At 33.8% G+C, this 23158-nt stretch overlaps 3 protein-coding genes across 7 annotated transcripts; 1 reads left to right on the top strand and 2 right to left on the bottom strand.

Annotated features, from left to right (window-relative positions):
• Positions 1–527: 527 nt before the first annotated feature.
• On the bottom strand, positions 528–4274 carry LOC105225603 (putative protein tag-52). 4 transcript variants are annotated; one of them, XM_049457378.1, is made up of 6 exons: positions 3978–4274; positions 3768–3896; positions 3175–3711; positions 1653–2145; positions 1541–1592; positions 528–913 (listed from the first exon to the last, which is right to left on the bottom strand). In XM_049457378.1, the coding sequence occupies exons 2-6, from the start codon at positions 3835–3837 to the stop codon at positions 536–538; spliced, it is 1530 nt and encodes a 509-aa protein (XP_049313335.1). In that variant the 5' UTR covers positions 3838–3896; positions 3978–4274; the 3' UTR covers positions 528–535. The 4 variants fall into 4 exon arrangements, with proteins under 4 accessions (XP_049313335.1, XP_049313334.1, XP_049313333.1 ...); XM_049457377.1 differs by having other exon boundaries at positions 3768–3899; positions 3978–4273; XM_049457376.1 differs by lacking the exon at positions 3978–4274 and having other exon boundaries at positions 528–735; positions 784–913; positions 3768–3951.
• A 1079-nt stretch (positions 4275–5353) lies between these two features.
• LOC105225601 (tax1-binding protein 3 homolog) lies at positions 5354–6357 on the top strand. The gene is made up of 3 exons (XM_011204133.4): positions 5354–5529; positions 5578–5706; positions 5759–6357. The coding sequence occupies exons 1-3, from the start codon at positions 5476–5478 to the stop codon at positions 5945–5947; spliced, it is 372 nt and encodes a 123-aa protein (XP_011202435.1). The 5' UTR covers positions 5354–5475; the 3' UTR covers positions 5948–6357.
• Positions 6358–13518: 7161 nt separating this feature from the next.
• Positions 13519–22457, bottom strand: LOC105225602 (RINT1-like protein). 2 transcript variants are annotated; one of them, XM_049458957.1, is made up of 10 exons: positions 22243–22455; positions 21938–22179; positions 21686–21880; positions 20913–21033; positions 20748–20857; positions 19899–20061; positions 17716–17941; positions 17088–17653; positions 15368–15594; positions 13519–13786 (listed from the first exon to the last, which is right to left on the bottom strand). In XM_049458957.1, exons 1-10 carry the CDS (start codon positions 22378–22380, stop codon positions 13600–13602), a joined length of 2175 nt encoding a protein of 724 aa, XP_049314914.1. In that variant the 5' UTR covers positions 22381–22455; the 3' UTR covers positions 13519–13599. The 2 variants fall into 2 exon arrangements, with proteins under 2 accessions (XP_049314914.1, XP_049314915.1); XM_049458958.1 differs by lacking the exon at positions 15368–15594 and having other exon boundaries at positions 22243–22457.
• Between the last annotated feature and the right edge of the window lie 701 nt (positions 22458–23158).

The raw sequence follows: 23158 nt of genomic DNA, 5'->3' as shown, positions 1-23158 counted from the left end.
AAATACATCTGATGTATTATCAGTCCTTCATTTTTTACGACTTTCTTTTATTTTGAAAAATTCTGATCGGAGCTCTGTATATATAGTGAAGCTGAAACCATATAATTCGCGCAGGCGTATACAAAAGCGTCAGTATAGCTCTCAGTTCCGTTAAGTTGTTCTTTTGTTTACGCTCTCTAGCGCATGAAAGTATAAATTCGGTATTGTCGATATCAACTCAACCCGTAAAAAAAAAGTTTGAAGTCAAACTACTAAATTTTCTTAAGATTGATTACTGTATATCTTTTGCTTTAGGATATTCGTAGCGATTAAAGCTGAAGCTGGATAACTCGGGTATGCATTTTCGAATCCAAGTGAATGCGTATACACGCTTAAGCTATAGAGCTCATCATATATGCTCTTGTGTATTATATTCATTAGTCAGAGTTACGAATACGCATACCCAAGTTATGTATATAGATTCAGCTTAAGCCAAGCTATAATTAGATATTTAAAATTTTATTTTCTATAATCAAAACACGTATATGTATGTATGTTAAAATAAATTAGTAAAAAACTTATATATTTTATCAGTCAAAGTCACTTTTGTATCAAAGTTTTTAGTTACAAGTTTCTCATTTGCGTAACTTGTATTATTTTCTTTGAAATCAAATTTTACTCGCTTATGAAGTGGCTGTTGCACAACATAGTCATGTTCTTGCTCTAGTGAAGGTACCGTGATCAAATTTGGATTCTCTGAAAGTGTCATAGTATTTCCTGAACTCTTTTTACGTTTAAGATTACTTTCACTATCGCTGCATTCGACCGGTGAAACCGCTACGTTTACATTTGACGGGTAGCAATTTTTCTTAAACGGAAAACACCCAATCGCTTTATCGTCAATTTCCAGATAATTTTTGCATTTTACGTGTTGCTGAAATGTATTAATGTTAATTAATAATACAAAAATAAAACTAAAATCTAATAAAACTAAAAACTTCTTCACAATTGCACGCCGAAGTGGTGCACATATTATATATTATCACAATCATAACTCAACTCTACCCTATGACAAGGGTTGCAGTTTTTTAAATCCAAAAAAATTGAAGTTAAAAAATTGAAAATATACCATAAATCTTTTACATGTGTAAAACGAGGATCTAGAATATTGAAGATGATGGCTCCGTGCAAACTCGAGTTCAAAATGGGAGAACACGAAGGCGCATACGCTACAATTTCTAGTTTTAATTCTTAATTATATGCTTGAGATATAATTTTTTTAATCCGATATTTTAATTTATTTTTATATATTATTTCTTTTTTTTTAAATCAAGCAACTGTTTAATATTTTTCTATCCAGTAATTGAGATTAAATTGTTTTTATTTTATTTTAAACCACAGTTTTTGGGATTACAAAAAAATTCTAATATAAATGTTATAATTAACTATTTTTAATGCATAACTTGCAACCCTGCCTATGACTGACAATTCAAATTTTAAAAAATATAATAAAATGTCTCTTTATATAATGTAATGTTGTGTTATCAGAATTCATACATACCGGTATTTTTCTGCTTGGGCAATCGTTTTCAAAATGTCTAATATTCTTCTTCCTAGAAAGGTATACTATAATTGTTAGATCTTTTCAAATTTTATATAGAAAAATTATACACCTGGTAGGTTTGCGTTTACTAGATTCCTTTCGCAATGTCTTTCTACACTGGATATGTACATCTATAGTATCCCGAATACTGTTTATCCATGAATGTACAAGTTGTACATCTGATGAACTGAATATTACAGCATCGCCTTGACAAGTAATTTTAAAACTGTCTGAGAACAGTTCATACACTTTACACTTCTTCAAAGGAAAAATGCAACAGCACTCCAAAGCATTTTCTACCGTAGTGTTTATTTCACGATCCCTTAATATTTTACAGTACAAAAATATGTCAGACATTAGAACACAATGCCGTTTTATCTGAGATCCAGTTCGAGAAATTTTATGCAGTAGTCCTTCTTTGACAATTCTCCTTGAAGGTATAACAATTTTAGGTGATCGGTTCAAAAGGGAGTTTTGTAAATTAAGAAGCATTAAAGTTACTTCTTGATCCTCCACACATGAATTTATATGGGAAACAATTGATGTGATTTGCTTTACAGAATCTAAATAACATTTAAATATATGTACATTTAAATAGTTGATGCTAGAAAATATGTAAGTTTTTAAAACAAGAATTAACGTAAAGCCTTAAAAATTGTCTGATAATTATTAATTAATGAAATTGCGATTATTTCACAATTCAGTCCTTACGGCGAATCTTTTGGTAAATGTGTAGTTTAAGTCCCTCAACGAATGAGGCCGCTCACGGAACTCTCGTTTTCGCGTCAAAATAATACGATTTAGAAAAATAAATAAATTTCGCGACCTCCTTAGTTGGAACTTAAGGGGGTAGCCTGATTTAGAGGCTTCAAAAAATCGATTTTTTTGGGAGGGAAAGAAATAAGTGAAAAAGCTAAATTTCTAGGGTTTATAGTTATCTATTTAAACATCATTCACGAAGTCTTTGATATTCTGCCTTTGGAAAGCAATTGCCCGATGCATCTCGCATGTGCATTTGTCGGACGGCGGGCAGGATGCAGGTCGCAATTTCTATCGTAAACAAAAAATTCAAAAAGATTCATATTTTTTAATAATTTATCTTCTAGTTAAACTAAAAATATTCAAAAAAAAAGTGTAAAATTTTAGAAATTTTTTAAAAATTGAAAAAAAAAGACTTCCTGTTCAAAAATATGTTTAAACTTGACTTTTTTTTTAGTGTTTTTTGTCCCAATTCCATACGACGTTTAGTTTTTTTTCTATCCTGCCTGCCTGCCAATTAACAATAAAGAAAAATCGTAAAAATGAAAAACCGAGAATCGTCCGTCAGTTTTCGCTTTGACCAATCGCTCATACTTACATATATCTGCTAGACGCTCGGTCACTCGGTCGGGACATATTATTAGATTATTTTTAAAGAGATTTAAAGCAAAAAAATGTATTGGTTTTTTTAAGCTTCTAAATCAGGCTCTCCCCTTAAATTATAAATCTTCCAAATATTTTATAAAAAAAAGATTTCACTTTTTTTTATTTTTTTTACGTTTTTAAATATTTCTTTGCTGGAAATTAACGATATATAAAATTTAAAGACTTACCTTTTAACAATTTAAAATCAGATTCAGATGGACTTGTATACAAAAGTACTTGTTCTAAAAGTAATTTATATCGAGGTAAGCGTTGTATTGGAATTATCATCAAGGAATTCAACGTTTGCTGGACTTCTGGACGTGTCTCAGTCTGGACAACAAATTTGCGAAAAGCCGGATTTTTATTTCCAATTTCCTGCAGCAAAAACAGTGCATTTTGGAAATCAAAGGCGTAAACAGAATACAATTTTAAAAATGGAGCCATCTTGAGAAAAGCTTTTGCAACTTTTTCTTTATTTTCTTCCAACTCACGTAGTAATTCAGCATTCAAATTATATATCATTTCAATTTGTCCAAATAAGAAAGAATGGTTACGATCATCAATTAATGTATGTAACTTTATAGGTTTAATGAAATAGTTCATAAGAACTTCTAATTGGCGAAGGTAACTTCTTTCAGATGAAATTATTTCATCCACAGCCTTAAATCTTAAAGTTTTTATTTTTTCTCGCTCATCTTTGTACGATAATCCACTGCCATAGAATCCTACAATATTAATATACTGCAGCAAAATAATGAGTGTTATTAAATTCTTAACTTACTCGTATTACAAATTTTCATCCGATTACGCTCTTGTAGAACTTGATTAAGTTCTCTATTTAAGTTGAACATGGTTGACGAAACTTGGAAAGGCTCATTTTTATTCCCAAAAAGACTTTTTCTACTTGCAGCTGCTGAAATCATTTTTCAAAAACGTTAATTCAAAACAAAATTGACAATAGCGCGAAAAAAAATAAATAATCGATTTTTACCTTTACGATGAATTCGACGTCTTGTCAAAATGTATTAGACTTAACCTTATGGTGTGAACATAGTGCATGTACTCGCGCTTTGTACCGAAAATGTTTCATGTCACATTAGGTGTATTTCTAAATTTATCGAACGAATTAAAATATGAGTTATTGTTCATTAAGATTATTTCAACATAACTTTTGAGATAATTTTAAAAAAGTATCTCGCGAATACGCGGTTAGATAGGTATGAGCTGACAGAAGATGTTTTCCAGAGAAAAGTTATAGTTTTTAAGATATTTGAATTTTAAATTCTTAAATTGAGAATATTAGGCAACGTGCTCGCCTACTACTAAGCTATCTACATTCGATATACATACACATTTATATCTTAATATATAAGGGGTATTCTCTTGCTCTTGCAAAACCCGGTGCACGGTGCAAGCATTGCAAATTTACAACGGCACAACAACAAACTCACGCAGAAAAATATTTGCAAGGGCTGTGAAACATGTCAGACCAAAACCCGTGTATATTAGCGTGCAATGTCACGCAAAAATAAAATTGCAACCCTGTTGTAGTTGCCATTTGAGAAAAGTAAATTTTAATTAGATTTTATAATTTCTATTTAAATTATAAAGTTTTGTTACAGTTTGTTTTGTTAAAAATGTATGCAGAAGGTGCGCCAATTCACAATAGCCATGCACAATAGTCATTTACAATAAATTGACTGAATTAGTCGCTCATATATCACTAGATTCTGCAATGGGTGCTCTCGTGCCCTTGTAAATTTCGGTGTAGTATTTTTGCAATCTGCAATCTTGCAAGAGTAAGAGAATACCCCTATAGTATTGAATAAAAATTTGGGGAATACGGTTTATAGTCATTGAAATATTATTTTTCTTAAAGAAAAATTCCAGTACGATTAAAAATAAGACACAAAATCTCATTTTTCTCTTGTAGCAGAATAGGAAAGATCGCTGACGCACAATTTTCGCTTGCTCGTCGCACATATTCACTGTTTGAAGAACGAACACAAAATGGATTTGTATGTCGTGTACGGCGAAACGAATTCATACAGATCGAACGCACATGTCGCCCCTTTGAGTGGATACTTTTTGGCTGTGTGAATAACGTTTTCGAATTGTTTAATGCTTGAATAAAATGTGTGTCAATAATTTAATCTTTCTTTTACATTTTATTTCGTTAAGTTTACTATTGTACCCATTCTACAGTTGGTTGTTTGACGATATTGTTAAGTTTTTTATGTTATTTTGAAATTTATAGAAAAATTATAAACTTTGTTTAGTTCGGGAACACAGCTTGTCTGTGGTAATGGGTACATGGTTATCGAAGTATACAATATTTTTTGTAATCGAATACTGTTTGTAATCGATTGTTTAATAGTGATACTTAAGCCATCGTAAAGGGGACTTAAACAAAAAGAATAAAAATCCTAAGCTGTTGGATATAGCACACATTCTCAAGGAAAGATTAGGCATAAATTTCGGAATCCATAATGGCGAAAATGGCTTTTCAACATCAGGCCGGAACGGCTATGGAATGCTTAAGTGTAAGTAAAAGTTATGTTTTATATTGTATATAACAAACTATCTTTTAGATTCCAATAACTCTTCACAAAGAGAAAGATTACGATAGGGAAGGTAGAGAAATACTGAAATGTGGCTTTAAAATAGGAGGGGGTATTGATCAAGACTTCAAAAAAAGTCCTCAAGGATATACGGATTATGTTAGTAAGTAACATTTCCATCAAATTTATTTTAATCGTGTGTATTTTACAGGGAATTTATGTTACTGAAGTGCACGATAAGAGCCCAGCTTCCAGGGCTGGTCTTCGCATCCATGACAAAATTTTGCAGTGCAATGGTTATGATTTTACAATGGTAACACATAAAAAGGCCGTTAGCTATATCCGAAAAAACCCAATACTAAATATGCTCGTTGCCAGAAAGGGAGTAACTTCCACATAAGTATTAACTCCTTCACACATGTGTCATTAAATTGACTCAAAAGCAAATGGGTATTTTATCTCAACATGATTAAATTAAACAGCGCTGTCCGAATAGGATGTCAACTTTATATGACGATCCAGCGGCATTTATATTTAATCGATAAAGCATTGAACAAAAAAGTATGTAAAACGCGACTCGTCAGACTTCAATAGATGACATAGTTCAGTAGATTTTTTACATATATTATATAATTGCATTATACATTTCAGTTTTATGTTTTCTTTGCTTGAAAATAAGCAATTTCAGAATATTAAACTAATACAAAAATTCAGGTTCTGTGTTTGTCAATATGATTTAAAGTGCACAACAACTTATTTAAGTATTATTTTTAATGTAAAGATTGTGATAAATAAAAAATTAAGTAACTAGTTTTACAGTCATTATTTCAAAGATAGAAAGAGTAAAATTCAGATCATGAATTTACATTTCAAGAAAGTTGAACTACCTACAAGAGATTTTATTAGTTTCAATTCTAAGTAGACATAACTTTTCTTGGGAGCATTGAAACCAAAGAACATACAACTTATTGCAGGGAACTTATACCAACAAAAAGATGGAAATCATATTTTCAGTGATACTCCACGAAATCGGTTGAAAATTTGAGACAAAAACTTTAGTTCAATCAGATTTGCCCTCGAGTTGCAAATGCAACATTCAACCGAAATCTCCTCCCTGCTCCAGGCGTCGCTGCTAAACATTGGCCAGGTTTATCTATGGGATTTATGTCGGGTGAATGTGGTGATAGAAGAGATTGCTGGCAGCAAATAATTTTCAAATTCAATTTTTTCAATATACTGTTACGAATTTACTCTTGCTAGTTTACTTTGCTAGGTTCGTATCTCTGGATTGACAAATAAAATCAACACTGTTTAATTTAATTCAACAACTCTTTATTTCACAACTCGTCTACACTATAGCAGTTTACTCTTAGCACTGATTGATTACGTTGGCGCTGCCACGGCTTATATAGCCACGCACTTCTCGCTGATGCCGACGTGTCCTTCTAGAATATTGCGTCTGGAAATTACCAGAACATACGGCTTTAGCCACGCACTTCTCGCTGATGCCGACGTGTCCTTCTAGAATATCGCGTCTGGAAATTACCAGAACATACGGCTATACGGCGCCAGACGCAAGCAGACAGTCGCGGCGCCAGACTCAGCAATTGTTTAACTAGACGAGCAGACAGTGTGGCGCCAGATGTCTACAAATGCTATTCCATATACCTACAGCTATTGTTCATAATCAGGGATGCATATAGTAATACAAATACAACTTAATACTACTTTTTGTAACACTGCCCTCCACTAAAGCCTAATCGTCCCGATTAGGCACAAATCCTCTTGAACCAAATGGGGCGAGCCTCTCCAAATGTACTACTTTCATTTTACATCGTGCTTTCCCATTTCTTTGTATTCGGTATACCACGTCATTAAGTCGTTTCATCACCATATAGGGTCCTTCACAGGCTGTCTGCAATTTCGGGGACAAGCCTTTCTTTCGAAGTGGATTTTACAACAGGACAAGATCACCTTCTTCAAAACCTTTTTTGAATTTGCCGCTTGATCGAACCGGTCCTTCATCTTATTGCTCATCAGATGCGTATGCTGTCTTACCATTAGATGCAATTCATTCATTTCTTCCTTTAAGGCAGAACAATAATCTCCATTCATTTCTTACAGCTGTAGGATTCGTTCCAAACTTAAGATCAGCAGGGAGTCGCAGATCAGATCCGAAAATAATCTTTGCTGCGTGTAACCAGTTGTCTCGTGCTTCGCTGAACGATACGCCAGCAGGAAACATCTGGATGCACTTGTCCCAATTCCGTTGATCTTTATCGACGATTTTCCGTAGATGTTCTTCGAGCGTTCGGTTGAATCTCTCTACCATCCCATCTGATTGTGGTGTAACGCTGTTGTCCGTGTCTTGTGGATGCCCAATAATGTACAGACTTCTTGGAAAATGGAAGATTCGAAATTTCTGCCTTGATCTGAGTGTAATTCGACGGGCACTCCGAACCTTGTTATCCAATTTTTCTACAAAACGCTTCGGCTACGGTCTTCGCTTCCTGGTTTGGTAGGCATATACTTCTGGGGCCATTTACTGAAATAGTCCATGACAACCAGTAGATATTTGTTTCCGGCCGTACTGGTTGGGAACGGACCTGCAATATCCATTGCGACTCGTTCAAATGGTGATCCCACGTTGTACTGTTTGTAGCCTACCGCGACTTTTGGCTTTAGGACCTTAGCTGCCATGCACTCTACGCAATTACTTATCCATTCTGCTATGGAATCTCGACAACCGATCCAGTAGAACCGTTGTTTAATCTTCTCTATAGTTTTTGTTATTCCAAGGTGCCCTCCACTAGGTCCATTGTGATATTCTTTCAATACTTTTGGATCATGGACTTCGGTACTATGATCAGCAGACGAGAATGTTTGCCATCTTCGCTTTCCCAGGTACGATGAAGGTATCCATTAACGAGGTTTATGCTGTTCCATTGGGCCAATATGCTTTTGCAGTTGGACTCTCGCTACTTATTTGTTCCTTTGGTGGTCGTACCCCATTTTCTTTGGCCATTACCAGCTTTGCAAGATCAGGGTCCTCCAGCTGATTGATTCTGATGCGATGAGGAGTCCAATCATCTTCAGGTTCTATATTCAGTGATCGCACGTCGATTATACCTTCTTTTCCTTCTGATTTGGAGCAATGTTTAAATTCCAGTGGACAAGGGCGATGTGATAATGCATCCGCATTTTTGTGGTGAATCCTCTTTCGGTGTTCTGTTGGTTGTTTCCATTTTGATGGGTTTACTTTTATCTTGCAATTTCGGGCAAAGTGACCCGCTTTTCTACAGTTGAAACATCTGCCTGTTGTATTTACTCGCTGTGCAGCAATTGTCTTCAGAGTCTTCAATATTTCTTCCATCAGCGCCGGTTGTTCCATTTCAACCCTTTGTACTTGTGTGCTGGTTTACTTAGTAGGGAAGCTGTTTCCTGTGTGAGGGCGTGCGAAACCGTTTCAGCAAACGTTCTTTTTGGCATTGCATATGTGGCGCGTTTGGTGTCCACATCACGAATTCCATTTATGAAACATTGAATTTTTACCCTCTCAATGTAATCCACAGGTGCATCTGCATTTGCCAAATGAGCCAGTCGTTCGATTTCAGTTGCAAACTCTTGCAATGACTCGTTCATCTTCTGACCCTATTTGCAGTTCGATCCTGGTATATTTGTTTTCCGGTGCTCACTGCCATATCGTCTTTCTATCGCACTCATCAATGCCTCATAGTTGTCCCGTTCACAGTCTGGAATAGTCTGAAGGATTTCTGCCCGCAGGTCCTTTCAATGATACAAACAAGGACGCCACTTTGTCCGCTGTATTCCAGTTATTGGCCATCGCTGTCTTTCAAACTGAAGTTTTAAAAATTTGAAATGGAATACTTCCATCGAATGTGGGTGCCTTCAATCTTTGATTATTTGTTGATGGTGCAGGGCCATGTAGTTGCAGTTCTCGCACACGATTACTTAATTGCAGAACTTCTGATTTTAAATTTTCTTCGCCATTTTTAAAGTGCTTAATTCTTCTTCAAATTTTGAAAATTTCTCTTGCACTTGTTTTTGTAGTTGTGTAGTATTTTCCGTAATCTGTTGTGTAAGGCGAGACTCTAACTGTGATGTATTTTCAGCTATTTGCGTCATTTGCTGTGCCAAACGATTTTCTGTTTGCACTACATTTTCTGTTATTTGTGATATATTTTCAGCTATTTGCTGTGCCAGACGATTTTCTGTTTGCACTGCATTTTCTGCTATTTGTGATGTATTTTCAGCTATTATTTGCTTAATAGCCACTAACAGCATGTTCGTGTCTGCGCTTGATGATGTTCGTTGTTCTTCTACTTTTTTCTTCTACCTTTGTAGAAGTTTCTGGCCCATTAAATTCGAACTCGTCCACATTAATTCCATCCGCTTGCATTGCTTCACGTAATCGTGCCTGCAGATCCGCCTTTTGCCCGCTTATCGGCAAATTACGCTCCTCCAGTTCTTTTTTTATTTGCTGAATTCTCAATTCTCCGAATTTAACCATCTTGAATTTGGATTATTTGACAATCCCACTTCTGACACCAATTGTTACGAATTTACTCTTGCTAGTTTACTTTGCTAGGTTCGTATCTCTGGATTGACAAATAAAATCAACACTGTTTAATTTAATTCAACAACTCTTTATTTCACAACTCGTCTACACTATAGCAGTTTACTCTTAGCACTGATTGATTACGTTGGCGCTGCCACGGCTTATATAGCCACGCACTTCTCGCTGATGCCGACGTGTCCTTCTAGAATATTGCGTCTGGAAATTACCAGAACATACGGCTATAGCCACGCACTTCTCGCTGATGCCGACGTGTCCTTCTAGAATATCGCGTCTGGAAATTACCAGAACATACGGCTATACGGCGCCAGACGCAAGCAGACAGTCGCGGCGCCAGACTCAGCAATTGTTTAACTAGACGAGCAGACAGTGTGGCGCCAGATGTCTACAACAAGACAAATGCTATTCCATATACCTACAGCTATTGTTCATAATCAGGGATGCATATAGTAATACAAATACAACTTAATACTACTTTTTGTAACAATACCAATTCGTAATAAACTAATCTACCTACCAAAAAATTGCATTGACACACTATCTTACTAAACTGGAAAATCTCTGTTAGGTTTATTTTTGAGTTAATAGCGTCGTCTGCCTGCCTTTTGCATTTGCCATTTTTCGAGCTATGACTGACTCTTTTTGTATCTACTGTGCGATGTTTGTCCATTCCATCTATTATATACTCTAAATTACCTACAGCCATACATATCCAAACCATGAAGATTTGACCTCCATATATTGTCCCAAAACTCATTCAGCTTCTTAACATATTTTTTTAGCAAATTTTCGCAATTTGGTCCAGCTTTGTGCAGCATATTTTGAGGATTTACATTATTTTGAAAATTTCTTTACATCATTCGTAATCTCTAATGCGGACTATGCTTGACGGTAGCGGTTTAGGTTCGCCCAAGCTGTGATTTATATTTAGATCTCCGTTTTAGTGTACTATTTTATAAGGTATAAACTTGAATAACGTTTTTAAATTCAGCTCACAACGAAGGAATTCACCTCGTGAAGTATAAGTACATAAGTTGCTCATTTTCAAACGGAATTTTGATGGAACCAGAGAATGAATTGTTAGTTGAAAAATATTTCAAAACATTTTATTAAATAATTTATTTAATGTAAACTTAACAAAATTGTGCTTTTAAATCATTTTCTTAAAGCTACTCAAAAAAAGGTGACGTTTTCTTGGTCATTAGAATATACGCACTTAAACTTTAAATTTTTTATAAGAAAAGTATTTTTTTCAGTTTAAATTTTTATTTCGTGTTAATATTTGATTTATTAGAAAAGACAAAAAATAATAATAATAATAATTTCAGTATTAAATACTTCCTCCTTTGTTAGTAATAACTTCATATATCTGGTCCTTCATAGAATGATACAGGGAATTTATGTAAGTCAAGGAAATCTCGCTCCAAACACGTTTAATAGCTGCTGTTAATGTTTCCTTATCTTCGTATATCTTCGGTATTTGCCAGCCCTAAACATTTTCAGTTACGTTAAGATATGGAGAATATGGTGGCCAGGTCATGGCATTAACGTTCAGATTGAACAATCCACGTCATGTATTATTTTGCGAATCGAAGCCGTTTTTCTTTGCGTAGTTCATTCAGAGAGGGTTTTTTTTCTTAATTTTTAAACGCTTTAGGTGTTCTGCGTTTCTGATTGTGTGCTGAACAGTTGAAAGTCTTGCTTTTACTCCGCCTAATTCTTTAACCTTAGCTGCAGACTTAGTCGAATTTGAAGCAATTCTAACAATTTTGCGTAGTGATTGTTCAGATAACGTTTTTTTTTCCTTTAAAGTGTTTTCCATATGCCTCTGGATTCTTTAAATATCTATCTACAGTCCGTGAACTCTGTAGCTCAAAATCTACTGAACCGATCCTTTTGAAATTTTGCACAGTCTTTCCTTACATAAATTGTGAGGTAACGCTGTCGAGTTTTTTTATTTTAAATTATTTTTGAGTTCCGAGCGTTGTAAAAAACTGAAAAATCATTAAAAAAAACTCGTAACCTTACTACCCCTTTAAAAAAACTGAACTTGTTTACGCAAGACAAAAAGATGTAAAGTGCGTCTATTTCAATGACCAACCGAAAACGCACGTGATGGCCATAGCCATTTCTTTAATTTTCGAATGTACATTTATTTTTTCGCAAATCAACCAACTATGGGCAAATATTTTTCGGACAAGATTCGAACTTTGAAAAGAAAAGCATTTCGGACAATAAGAACAAGTAGGATTATAAATATAAACATTTATTGAAAAAAAAACGATGGTGCGTCTAACCTAAGACCAGCAGTGTACATAGGCCTGTGGGGCTTTTGACTCAAAATGCACCATATGAATACGCATGAATACGTTTAGAAATCTATGAATGTAAACTAGCCATCATAAGTCTACGCAAATTTGGAAATTAAATTATTATCGTGAAAGCTTAGAAAACACAGATCTTAGCTTAGAAGTGATTATTTCTTCGATGGCAAAGTTTTGTATAATTTCCGACCTTATGTTCAAGTTCTACCTACAGGTTTTACTATTTAAGGGTAATTTTCACCTTTATTGTTTATGTTTTTATTTTTTTGCTTTTGCCTATCTTATTACAAAAAACGCAAATAGTTGAAAAATCTACAAAAGTTAACTCTAATAAGATGGCTTTTCTATAAAAAAACGAGTTTTTATTTACTAAATTCGAGGGGTGTACGATACAATAACTAGAACTGAAACGAAATGAGCGTACATTTTTGACACATGTGCCATATTTCTTTGGTGCGCAACAAAAGTCCCGCTATCTTTGGCGTTGTCTGTGGCTTGATTAGTACCGTTAGCATCTTAGCTTATTGAAAAAATAGTACTTATAAAAATTTAAAGTTGTTTAAACAATAATTCCTATGATTTAAAGCAGTAAAAATTTATTTTGCCGAAGAGCTGGTGTACATACATATTTCTATGCGCTTTCCTCATACTAAAAATTTGCTCATTGGATTTTTATGTTAGCGAATATTGTTCTTTATATGTTTATGCTAAATAGTAGCTAATAATAATATCCTCCATATTCAGTGTTTTTCAGATCATTAGATTGCGTTCACAATAATACTATTGTTGCCGAAAACAGTTTTTATGTATGTAGGTGAGGGGCCTACGAGGAAAGTCAAAGGAACCGTGGCACTCAACGATGGCGCGCTTTGTGTTCTTTTTAGTAGCAGTTCGCTGCTACGCAATTCGACATATCTATTCATGTTTAAATCTTTTAAATAATAGATTAGAAATATGTTTATCTGGAAATTGATCTTCGCCTCCCAAACATAAATTTAAATATTTTTTCTTTTCACAGTGGAATCGGAAGTGGATTTGAATGTTCAATAGTTGACTTATATTATATAATTTTTATTTACTATATATACAATTAATTAAACATACACAGCATTTCAATTTGGAATTGGTTTATTACAAAACTTTTAAGTCCGTTCGTCGTTCTAGAACATGTATACAGGTTTGATATTTGAAATTAACAATGCCCAAATCCTTGAGTGCGTTCATCTTTTGCTCAAGATTTGTTTGAGATATTAGCGCTTCGTGTAACAAAAGTGCAGTACCACGTGCGGCGTTTAGCAACTTGCTGGAATCGTGAACTCTATATAATAAAAAAAATATATTTAGATCTTACAATCTATGACTATGTGTAAATACATCATAACTATATTAATAATATATTATACAAGTACATATACATTAATGATTTATTTTTATCTTCGTTAAATGTTTGTTTTATTTTTTACACTTCAAGCCGTAACAGTATGCCGAATAAGAGGCAAGATAGCAAAAGGCCACACATTTCAAGTCGCAAAATAACGATTCAAGGACCCCGAAATCCAAGAGCAAAAGGGAATCAGCCAGCGAACGGAGAACAATGACTTTGGGGTCGAAAGAGCTCAAAGGCCCATGAAAAAATTATGGATGACACTACCTCTTTACATGCTGTTTATTTCAAATTAGGTCTGCTGCTAGTCAAGGACGAAAACGCTAGTCTAGGACGAAGAGGCAAATCGCTCCGAAGCTGGAAATCATCATGCGCAGCATGACAGTGTTTTTTCGTAGGAGCACACTAATTGAAAACCAAAATGGTGGCTCAATGGCGACATTGAGCCTTACAAGCCCATTGTAAATAAGAAGTTCCGTCTGGACTACATCAGGAAAAACTGGCATGGATGAAGGGAGTATGGCAGTTAGCTAGCCAAGTGTACTGGTAACTAAGCGGAATATAAAAATTTCTCTGGCAAGGCCTCCTCAACCTCAGATGCGACCAGTCTGCTTGACAAGACAGAAGAAAGAGCAAAAGCACTTCTACTTGCGTATGCCATTTGACCAAATTTCACTAGTGAACGCACATAAGCCATGTCGCTCAGATTGCGCAATTAAAAGGTTCTCTTCACTGTAGATTAAATTAAGTAAACATTGGGATCCTTCTCGACATACTAAAATAAGTTATCGGGGGAGGACACCTTTCCAGCACTTCTACAACAAGAATGGAAAGTCCTATTGTCAAACCTTGTTCGGCCGATGAGAGATATGTTTTCGATGGTGTATGTCTCAGAAAAATTGATAATAGCAAATCTAACCGTCATACCTAATACAGAAAGGAAGAACTATTCACTCGGTAAAACTTTGAGACCACTTAGCCTCACTTCCCTCATGTTAAAAGGCATGAAAAATATAAAAAACGAAATAAGGTCGAAGGCACTGAGGATCGCATTCCTCTCGCAAATCAGCATACTCACAGAGCTGGTAGGGTCACTAATACTGGTCTCTACCAGCTACCATGAGGAAATACAAAATTCGCAGGACAACGGAGAGGTGGAAATATTCGTCTTCCTAGACATCGAAGGTGACTTTGAGAATATGGCATACGCAAATGTAATAAAAGCAAATACAAAATAGGATTGTGGCAGCTTCAATGCGCAGATGGGATAGAAGCTGTACTGTACACTTAAGCTAGCTAAGACCTTATTGGGAGAAATCAAGATTAGTCTTGGTGCTTCACTATTACTTATTGGAGAAGTATAAATATCCAAAACAACGTATTATTATACTTAGCGATATTTAATACGCACTCAAATCTATCTCAGACGCACGTGCACCAGGGGTCATGAACATGCACACATATATCAAATATTTCTCAAAAGTTAACGCTTGCACGGATTTATTCTTTACTTACTTTTTAAAGAGTAAATCTGGCCGCCGACAATATTGTCCAAAAAGGGGAAAAAGATTTCGAGTCATATCGAAATTAAATTGGGCGGCTCCTGCTGGTGTAAATTTGTTATTCATAACAAGGCTATCGAAGAGAAATTCATCTACGTGGTTAGCTATTATACGCAGTGTAAGATTAAACAGGTTTAAAGATAGATCCCGCTCCAGATTGTGAAGGGTTGTTACCATTACCTACAAAACAAAGAAAAATATACATATACAATCATTATTCGTCCGTAAGCACCGTCAGCACCAATTACATTGCAAATAAAAATTAATATAACATGACTTGTTAGTCTTCGTTTCATGAATATATCTCACACACTGACCGACATATTCGGCATAAAGTCCAGTAGAGAGACGAATATACATACATATGTATATATAGTACAAGGAATTGGCCATTTAAACTATAGTATATCCCATACTATACGTTCCTCTAATTTTGCTAACATACCTCACAAATTGACTTATGGCTTTTGGGTAGTCGAAAAAGTCTTTTCGTATTTTGTCAATAGATGTCGTTGAAGTCTTATATCTCCAGTGCTCACATTGTGAAAATCACAAAAGAAAATTAAATTCGGGAAAGTTGAAAATCAGTTACAGCTGTTCAAAAATTAGTGAAAATGCTGAAGAAACTCGCTATATTTTGTATAAAAGGGAAGAATGCCACGCCAGCCACGAAGGAAATTTGTAAAGACGATGCCGTATCAGTTCGTGTAGCACAACAATGGTTCTCGCTTACATTCTGGAAATTTCGAAATTTCGATTTACACTGATGGAATAATGCCTCTAGCGAGAAAAAGGCAAGACGTGGTCGACCAATATATTTATTTATTTACTTATTAGTATAAATATAAAAAAAATTAAAATTTGATTAAAAATACAAACAGACTTTTTCGACTACCCAATATACTAGTGTATCCGGCCACGCGTTTTTGTCGGTATAAGAATCCAAGGGATTGTACTTAAGGTATAATTTTGAATATGTTCATACAAATAAATTTCATTGGAAAAAATAATGAATTTAAGGCTACTTTCTCAACGTTTGGTTACAAGCCTTTCTGTTCAGTTAATAGAATTGTTCACTTAATTATACTTAATAAACATAACCAATGGGAATGGTTAATGGAGATGTCCGTTTAATTAAGCTTTCATTGTATTTTTTATTTATGAATTGTTTTTACTATCCTATCTTCTAAGTTAGTTCGAACTGGACACAGTGTGCTAAATTTTGCTAAAATCGGACCAGAAGTTTAGGAGTCCATCGCGAACAAGCAACGTTTTTAGAAACTCCCAATTTGTCAAGAAATTTTAATTTGTTAATTAATTACTAGATTTAACATTACTTTAACGAAATCTGTTCAGTTTATTTTATTTCCAGAGGATCCAGTTCAGAGATATAGTGGTCACCGCAAAACGTTTGTTTTGTGAGAAACTCCCGGAGATCAGCTGTAGTTCCTTTCTAAATAAATATTTTTACCAATACTTTGGATCAATAAATTTAAAAGTATTCTCAGAAAAAATTCTGGAAAAGAATTAATAAACATACACTCTCACAAGCTGTCGCCTTTATAATAGTAGTATGATTAACAAAATAAATTAAATAATAAATATGTATGTAGATGTATAAAACGAAAAAGGTATATGTGATTTTCAAATCATAATCATTGGTAACAATTTACCTGGAACATTTCTCCTGCACTAGAAGACAAAATAAATGGCTCTTTGCAATTTTGATCAGGCACACTAGCCCAACAGTCATGTCGATAGGCCATTGACTTTGCTTTTATTTCGTTTACCGCCTTTGTCGCCAAGTTTTCTATAAGTTTCTTGGTCCAATGCTCTAGTTCTCCCACTGGTTGATCAAACACTGATTGAATTTCATTTGAATTCGGCCCTACTAATGCAGCATGTAAATGCAAATAATGAATGTTTTCGCCCCATTCATTTAACACCAAAGCCAAGTAATTTATAGCGTTCAAAATGGATATTATTTCAACTTCTCCACTACTAAAAAGTTGAACCAGGCGTCGTCGGAAATTTTCTATCAGTTCTAATTGAAGCGAAAGAAATTGTAATTGTTGTCCTGGTTGAATAAGTGTACCATATCTCTCTTTTATAGCCTCAAGCAGTCGTATAAATTGATCAGCGCATTTAGGGATTTTTAAATCATTATCGTATATGTAAGGATCAATAATCGTCCAGGAATCATCACCTTGTAATATAAGGTCCATTTTTTCTGCACAAACTGTAAACAATTATTTATCACCTTATTATATACTATAAGTTCTTAGAACTTTTTATACTTACAACGCTCTTCAAGAGAAATCCATTTCAATAAGAATGCAGGTTGAGTTATTACACATATCACACTTGGAAAACTACTTGGATAGCCGAAATTTCCCCGAAGCTCAGCTTCGAACGCTAACGTTTCATCTAACAAATGGGCAAATAAATGCTCATCCCGGCTAATATCCTCAATGTCGGCTGTAAGTTTTTCTATTATCATTTGCACGAGGCCACGAATGAATTCCAGCTGTAAAAAATATTCCATTTTAGGTACAAAGTGTGTTCAATTTTCTAAGAATTTATTTCTATATACAGGAGAAAGTTGAATTAAACAAAACGTTCAAAATTCAACAAATAGGAACTGTAAAGATAACCATACGGACAGAAATTAATATATTGGTAGGGTCATTATGAGTAAATGTACGCACTATGTTTATATAAAATCAAATACCTACATATCTACATTTCAACATTGCGTCGTAAATAAACGGAAAAATATATTGTATAAAATTTGACACTTGAACAATAACTTTTCTATTCTGGACAAAATTTCCAAACATAAAAATGAAACACCATTTCGTTATGTATTCGCTGAACGACGTGAAAATTTGCACAATGCACCTTGATACATGCAGAAGGTTTTAATTTAGGCCTTTTTTGCAAAGTCGCCACGGATGATGCAATTACATTCGATGAAATAAATTTCAATTCAAGAAAGTGAAGTTCCATTTCTGAACAGGTATGTAAAATAAATTTCAAAATTGTATTTAGTTATTTGGTATTGTTAATGATATTTGGCATTTATTCAAGGAACTCAATGCGAGCGAAGCCGCGGGAAAGCTAGTTCTTTATAAATTAATGACTAAAATTCTAAAATTTGTTTAATACTTTCAGGTGAACTTTTTATTAAAAATGTTGCGAAAGAATTCAAAATTAACTAATTAATTAAAGACAGCTCGAAAGTCGAAAATCACTATGGTTTAGCTAAGATAACTTATATATATATATGTATATATTTTCGATATAAAGATTGTCGGAGGTTCGAAAATATTATATATCTATTAATTATATGAGGGCTAAGAGAAGTATTGACGTTTAATCCCAAACATCTTAACATTAAATTTACCAAAAATAATTAAAAAATCAAAACTCAGTTTTTAATTCCAACACAGAAAATTTTTAATTAAAGATATTTTAAATAAAAAAAATTGCAATCAAACGAACGACGTTCTTAAAGACGTGCGCTGAACGCGATATTTTTGTATATACTACATACGTTGTGATAATAAAACTGTACCAATATTTTCGATTTAAAGCGTCATAATTTAGGCCGAGGTGTGAAGTCACTCATTATTAGTAATGTACTGAATGCGTCAAAATATGTCGAACTAACTTATTGTGTTCATAAGTATCAAAATAATTTAATGTTTACATACCAACATGTGCCAAGTTTTAATTCGATATATTAATTGATGCTTGAGTTAACAAAGCTAATAGACTTTAAGACAACATTATGGGTCATTAGACGTACATATGTATTATATATATGGTCCCATTTTGCTAATAGTATTTTAAATAACTTATTTTAAATCAGCAAAGTAGTTTTCGAAACACGAAAAGCCATGTTAGTAAAAATGTCACTTTTGCATATCCATTACTATTTCGAACTTTAGAGCACTTTTAGTACTTTTACACATTGCCGTTATAGAATAATCCCGCTTGGTCAGCGAGAAACCCCAATCCGTTGTAATCAAAACTCCGTCACCAATTTGCCTGGTTCATAGAAGATACATATAACTATCGACATGCTTAGTCTAGCGAAAATTTAACAGTGGATAAAACTGGACGTTTGCCAATGCTAGAATGCAAGAGGAGCAGAGCACCGCAAAAGCGACCTTTAGCATATAGCTGTCCAACGAACCTATTGATCAAAATGAAGTTCAAAGCGGCTACATATTTTAAGAAGAAATTGTTCAAGTGGGCATATGCTGCCACGCAAGCTGACCGATGAAAATCTAGTTTTTGTAAGTAAAGTTAAACTTATAAAGGGCATTATAGCTCCGGAGCAGTCGAAGCTAACGTTTTTTTGTTTTTAATTCATATATGTATTTTATTGAAAGTAAATTTTTCCACTTCTAAAAATACATCTCCTCCAAAATTTGTGCAACGTGACACGACCCACCACCTTTAATATTAATTCTTACCCGTATGTTGTAGTCCAGTATACCAGCTTTAGTTGCCGATTGTTGAAAAGTCTTTCCCACGAAGATATGGACCTCTTTGATCCAATTCAGTACTTGCGTAAAGTACCATTCCGGTTTGTCCAGCCGATTCGTTTGGCGTACGCCCGTGAAGTGATATTGAAACCTTCAAAGAAGGAAACTAGGTGGGTTTGTGCGAAAACTAAGTATTCAATAATAAAAAAAACAAGAAAGGACTGTGTTTGGGGACAGTATAACATCTTATACTGTAGCTAATTGCAGGAATCAAAGGTGAAGCTTTATTTATAGGTATTGGTAAAACTTTATAAATAAAATGTTGCATTACTGCCCGATTTTATTCAAGTGTCTGCACTAATAAGGGATAAGATTTAATATAGTATATTGGGTATATGAGAAAAAAGTCTACCAATTCCAGAAATTATTTTACCAAATGGCTGGGTAATTCGGGGGTCGGTTTTTGCTAGCAAACTATAGTATATATTGTGCGTTCACTTCAGATTACTAAGATATCTTATACGATGACTATAGGATTTTATATCGGAAGTTTTAAAATCTTTATATTATAGGGGTAGAAACATCATCTCAGTCACCGAATCTAAGTCCGATAAAACACATCGAATAGGTCATAGTCACGTATTGGGTCGTTTAGTGGTCCAATTACGTCTGTATGTAGCAAGTTCCATCACCTCAATTTTTACTTAAGATATCTTTTTGCACAGTCATCCGAATATATAATCCCATATACATGATACAAGCAACCGTTAATTGAACAAAACTATTATACTCAGCAACATGTTGCGAGAGTATAATAAACAAAAATATTAATTGTACCTTTGTCGATATGGGGCCAGCAACAATTTCGTGACAGTGTTAAGTGGTTGACAAATAATGCTTGGCGTTATAACTTCCAGTGGTTCGTCCTCTTCAATAGGGCATTTGATCTAAAATAATAAATAAATTTACTAAGAAAAAAGTTAATAATTTTATTTGAATTACCAGAAATAAATATTCTGCTAACAGCTTAGCTTTGGTAATACTCTCACATGATGGCGAAAACGTCAATGAATCATATTCCTTACAACCCCAACGCATAGATTTTAAAATAGACTCCATTTCTCTAGAATTAAAAAATGCAAAGTAATCAAATCCTTGCTCATATGGAGATGTGTATGATTAAGGTAATTTTGAGATCAAAGCAATTTCCATATGTAGTTAATGGAAATTAACTTTTGGAATTTCTCCCGTTTTTTTATTTGCATTAAAGTACATAAATAGTATTGCTGTGAATGAAAATTATCTGCAAAATATATCATTGAAATTAAATGTATAAACAAAATATTTATAGTTAATGTGTGACCAAGTTCTGGTCAACCGTTAAATCGTGTGATTTAAAAAACTGAAATATGTACGTTGATGAAATGCAATTGTACTCTTTGGGAAGAGATTTTGATTCAACAAATGTTCACTAATTGAAATAGCTGAAAAAATTGAAAATTTCAATATGCATACTTGAAGACGTTGTCAGAATCCCTGATTTTGCATTTTTGGGGAACATTATTTAAATTAAAGAGAAATTAATGAAAAACAAGGGCATTGTTTAACATCATATTGGTTGGAAGATTTATAAAAAACACTAAACGCAATCAGTTTTTGTAACAATCATAAGTAAACAACAGAGATAATTTGGAGATTAACTTGTCGACAGGTTCATTATTTTTTTGATATAATATATTATTAATTATCAACTGAAAAATATTATTCAAAATTACCTTACGAACTTTTCGCTTAGAATTTTATGCCAATAGGAAGCGGTTTCCATTGCGAACAGTTTGAGGTAATGTGCTTCAATATTAGACAACCGTCCAATTACACTATTCTCACAATCCTTATCTTCAAATAGCGTCAAATAAATATTTACCGTTTTGGCTTCATCCCTTCCATTAACCGCGTTACTTAAACTCTGGCTATGAAAAATAATTATTAAAGTGGAAAAAGACGAACACAGTCATGCCTGATCATACCTGATCTCTTGTATATCTAGCACTATTTTCAAGTAATGCGACAACTGTTGCAGTCTTCGTACATTTCCAAGATCTTTAAGGACGACGCAGAGCGCTTCATTCGATTTATCAATTTTTAATGATAATTGCTTCTCAAACTTGGTCAATTTCTCATTTTGGAATTCCAGGCTTTCATTACAGTTACGCTGAGACTGTAGTGCCGATTCAATATTTGTCAGATCGGCATGGTTTTTGTTTATTAACTAAAAAATGATATAAAATTAATTGAACACGAAAATTAGGACCACAACTGTATAAAGACGTACGTTTTCCTTTAAATGTTCTATTGAAGTTTTGTAATTGTCTATTAAGACAGCAGAGCGATGAAGTTTCTTGAAATCACTACCAATTTCATTATTTACGCATGCAATTATGCGTTGTTCAATTGAATCTTTATTGCTCATTTCTAAAAATCAAAAATATGTTAAACTACTGAAAAACTGAATAACAACAAATAAAATCTAGAGATAAAACATAAGTAGGAGAATGAATCGATTTTTAACCATTAACCCTTATGCGACGTACTTCTGCAAGGCAATTACTGGTTAAATTAATCGTTAATGAACGCTGCAGTTACAGGCAAAAGAAAAGGCTTTGAGGAGTAAGCTCTTATTGCGTGAGAGTTATACAATATAAAACTCACTGCAAACTGTTATTATGTGAGTAATAAATGAGAACTTTCAAATAACTGTTATTTTGAAAGTTAAAAATAAAAATATAACGATTATAAGTAAGGGAAAAATAAAAAAATAATTATTAAACTGGATTTTTTCCGATTTCTTCATAACTTTTACTTGCCCTGATTTCAATAGCTATTCATTTCATTGACTTCGGCTGTGTGCCAAACGGGAGAAAAAAGAAAATTCTAGCATGCATAGTGAAACCGAACATTTTGAAAATTTTAGAAGATTGTGTCGATATGAAGCGTGCTTCCTCGAAGAAGTGTTTGTATCCATAATGCCAAAATCACTTGTTTTTTGATTGAAATGTATTTATTTTCATATTGATGGTTTTGTATATTTTATAACTCAAAAATGAATCATAAAATCAAAACAAAACAAACAAAATAGCAAGTTTTGACATTATGGAACCAATTATTTTGGACAGGTTAGCGCAAATATAATAAGGAAGTATTGAAAATAAAATAAAAACAAATAAATTTCAACGTATCATGTACATATG

The sequence above is a fragment of the Bactrocera dorsalis genome, chromosome 5 (assembly GCF_023373825.1).
Source record: "Bactrocera dorsalis isolate Fly_Bdor chromosome 5, ASM2337382v1, whole genome shotgun sequence".
Lineage (NCBI taxonomy): Eukaryota > Metazoa > Arthropoda > Insecta > Diptera > Tephritidae > Bactrocera > Bactrocera dorsalis.
This window is presented reverse-complemented; position numbering and strand designations above follow the sequence as displayed.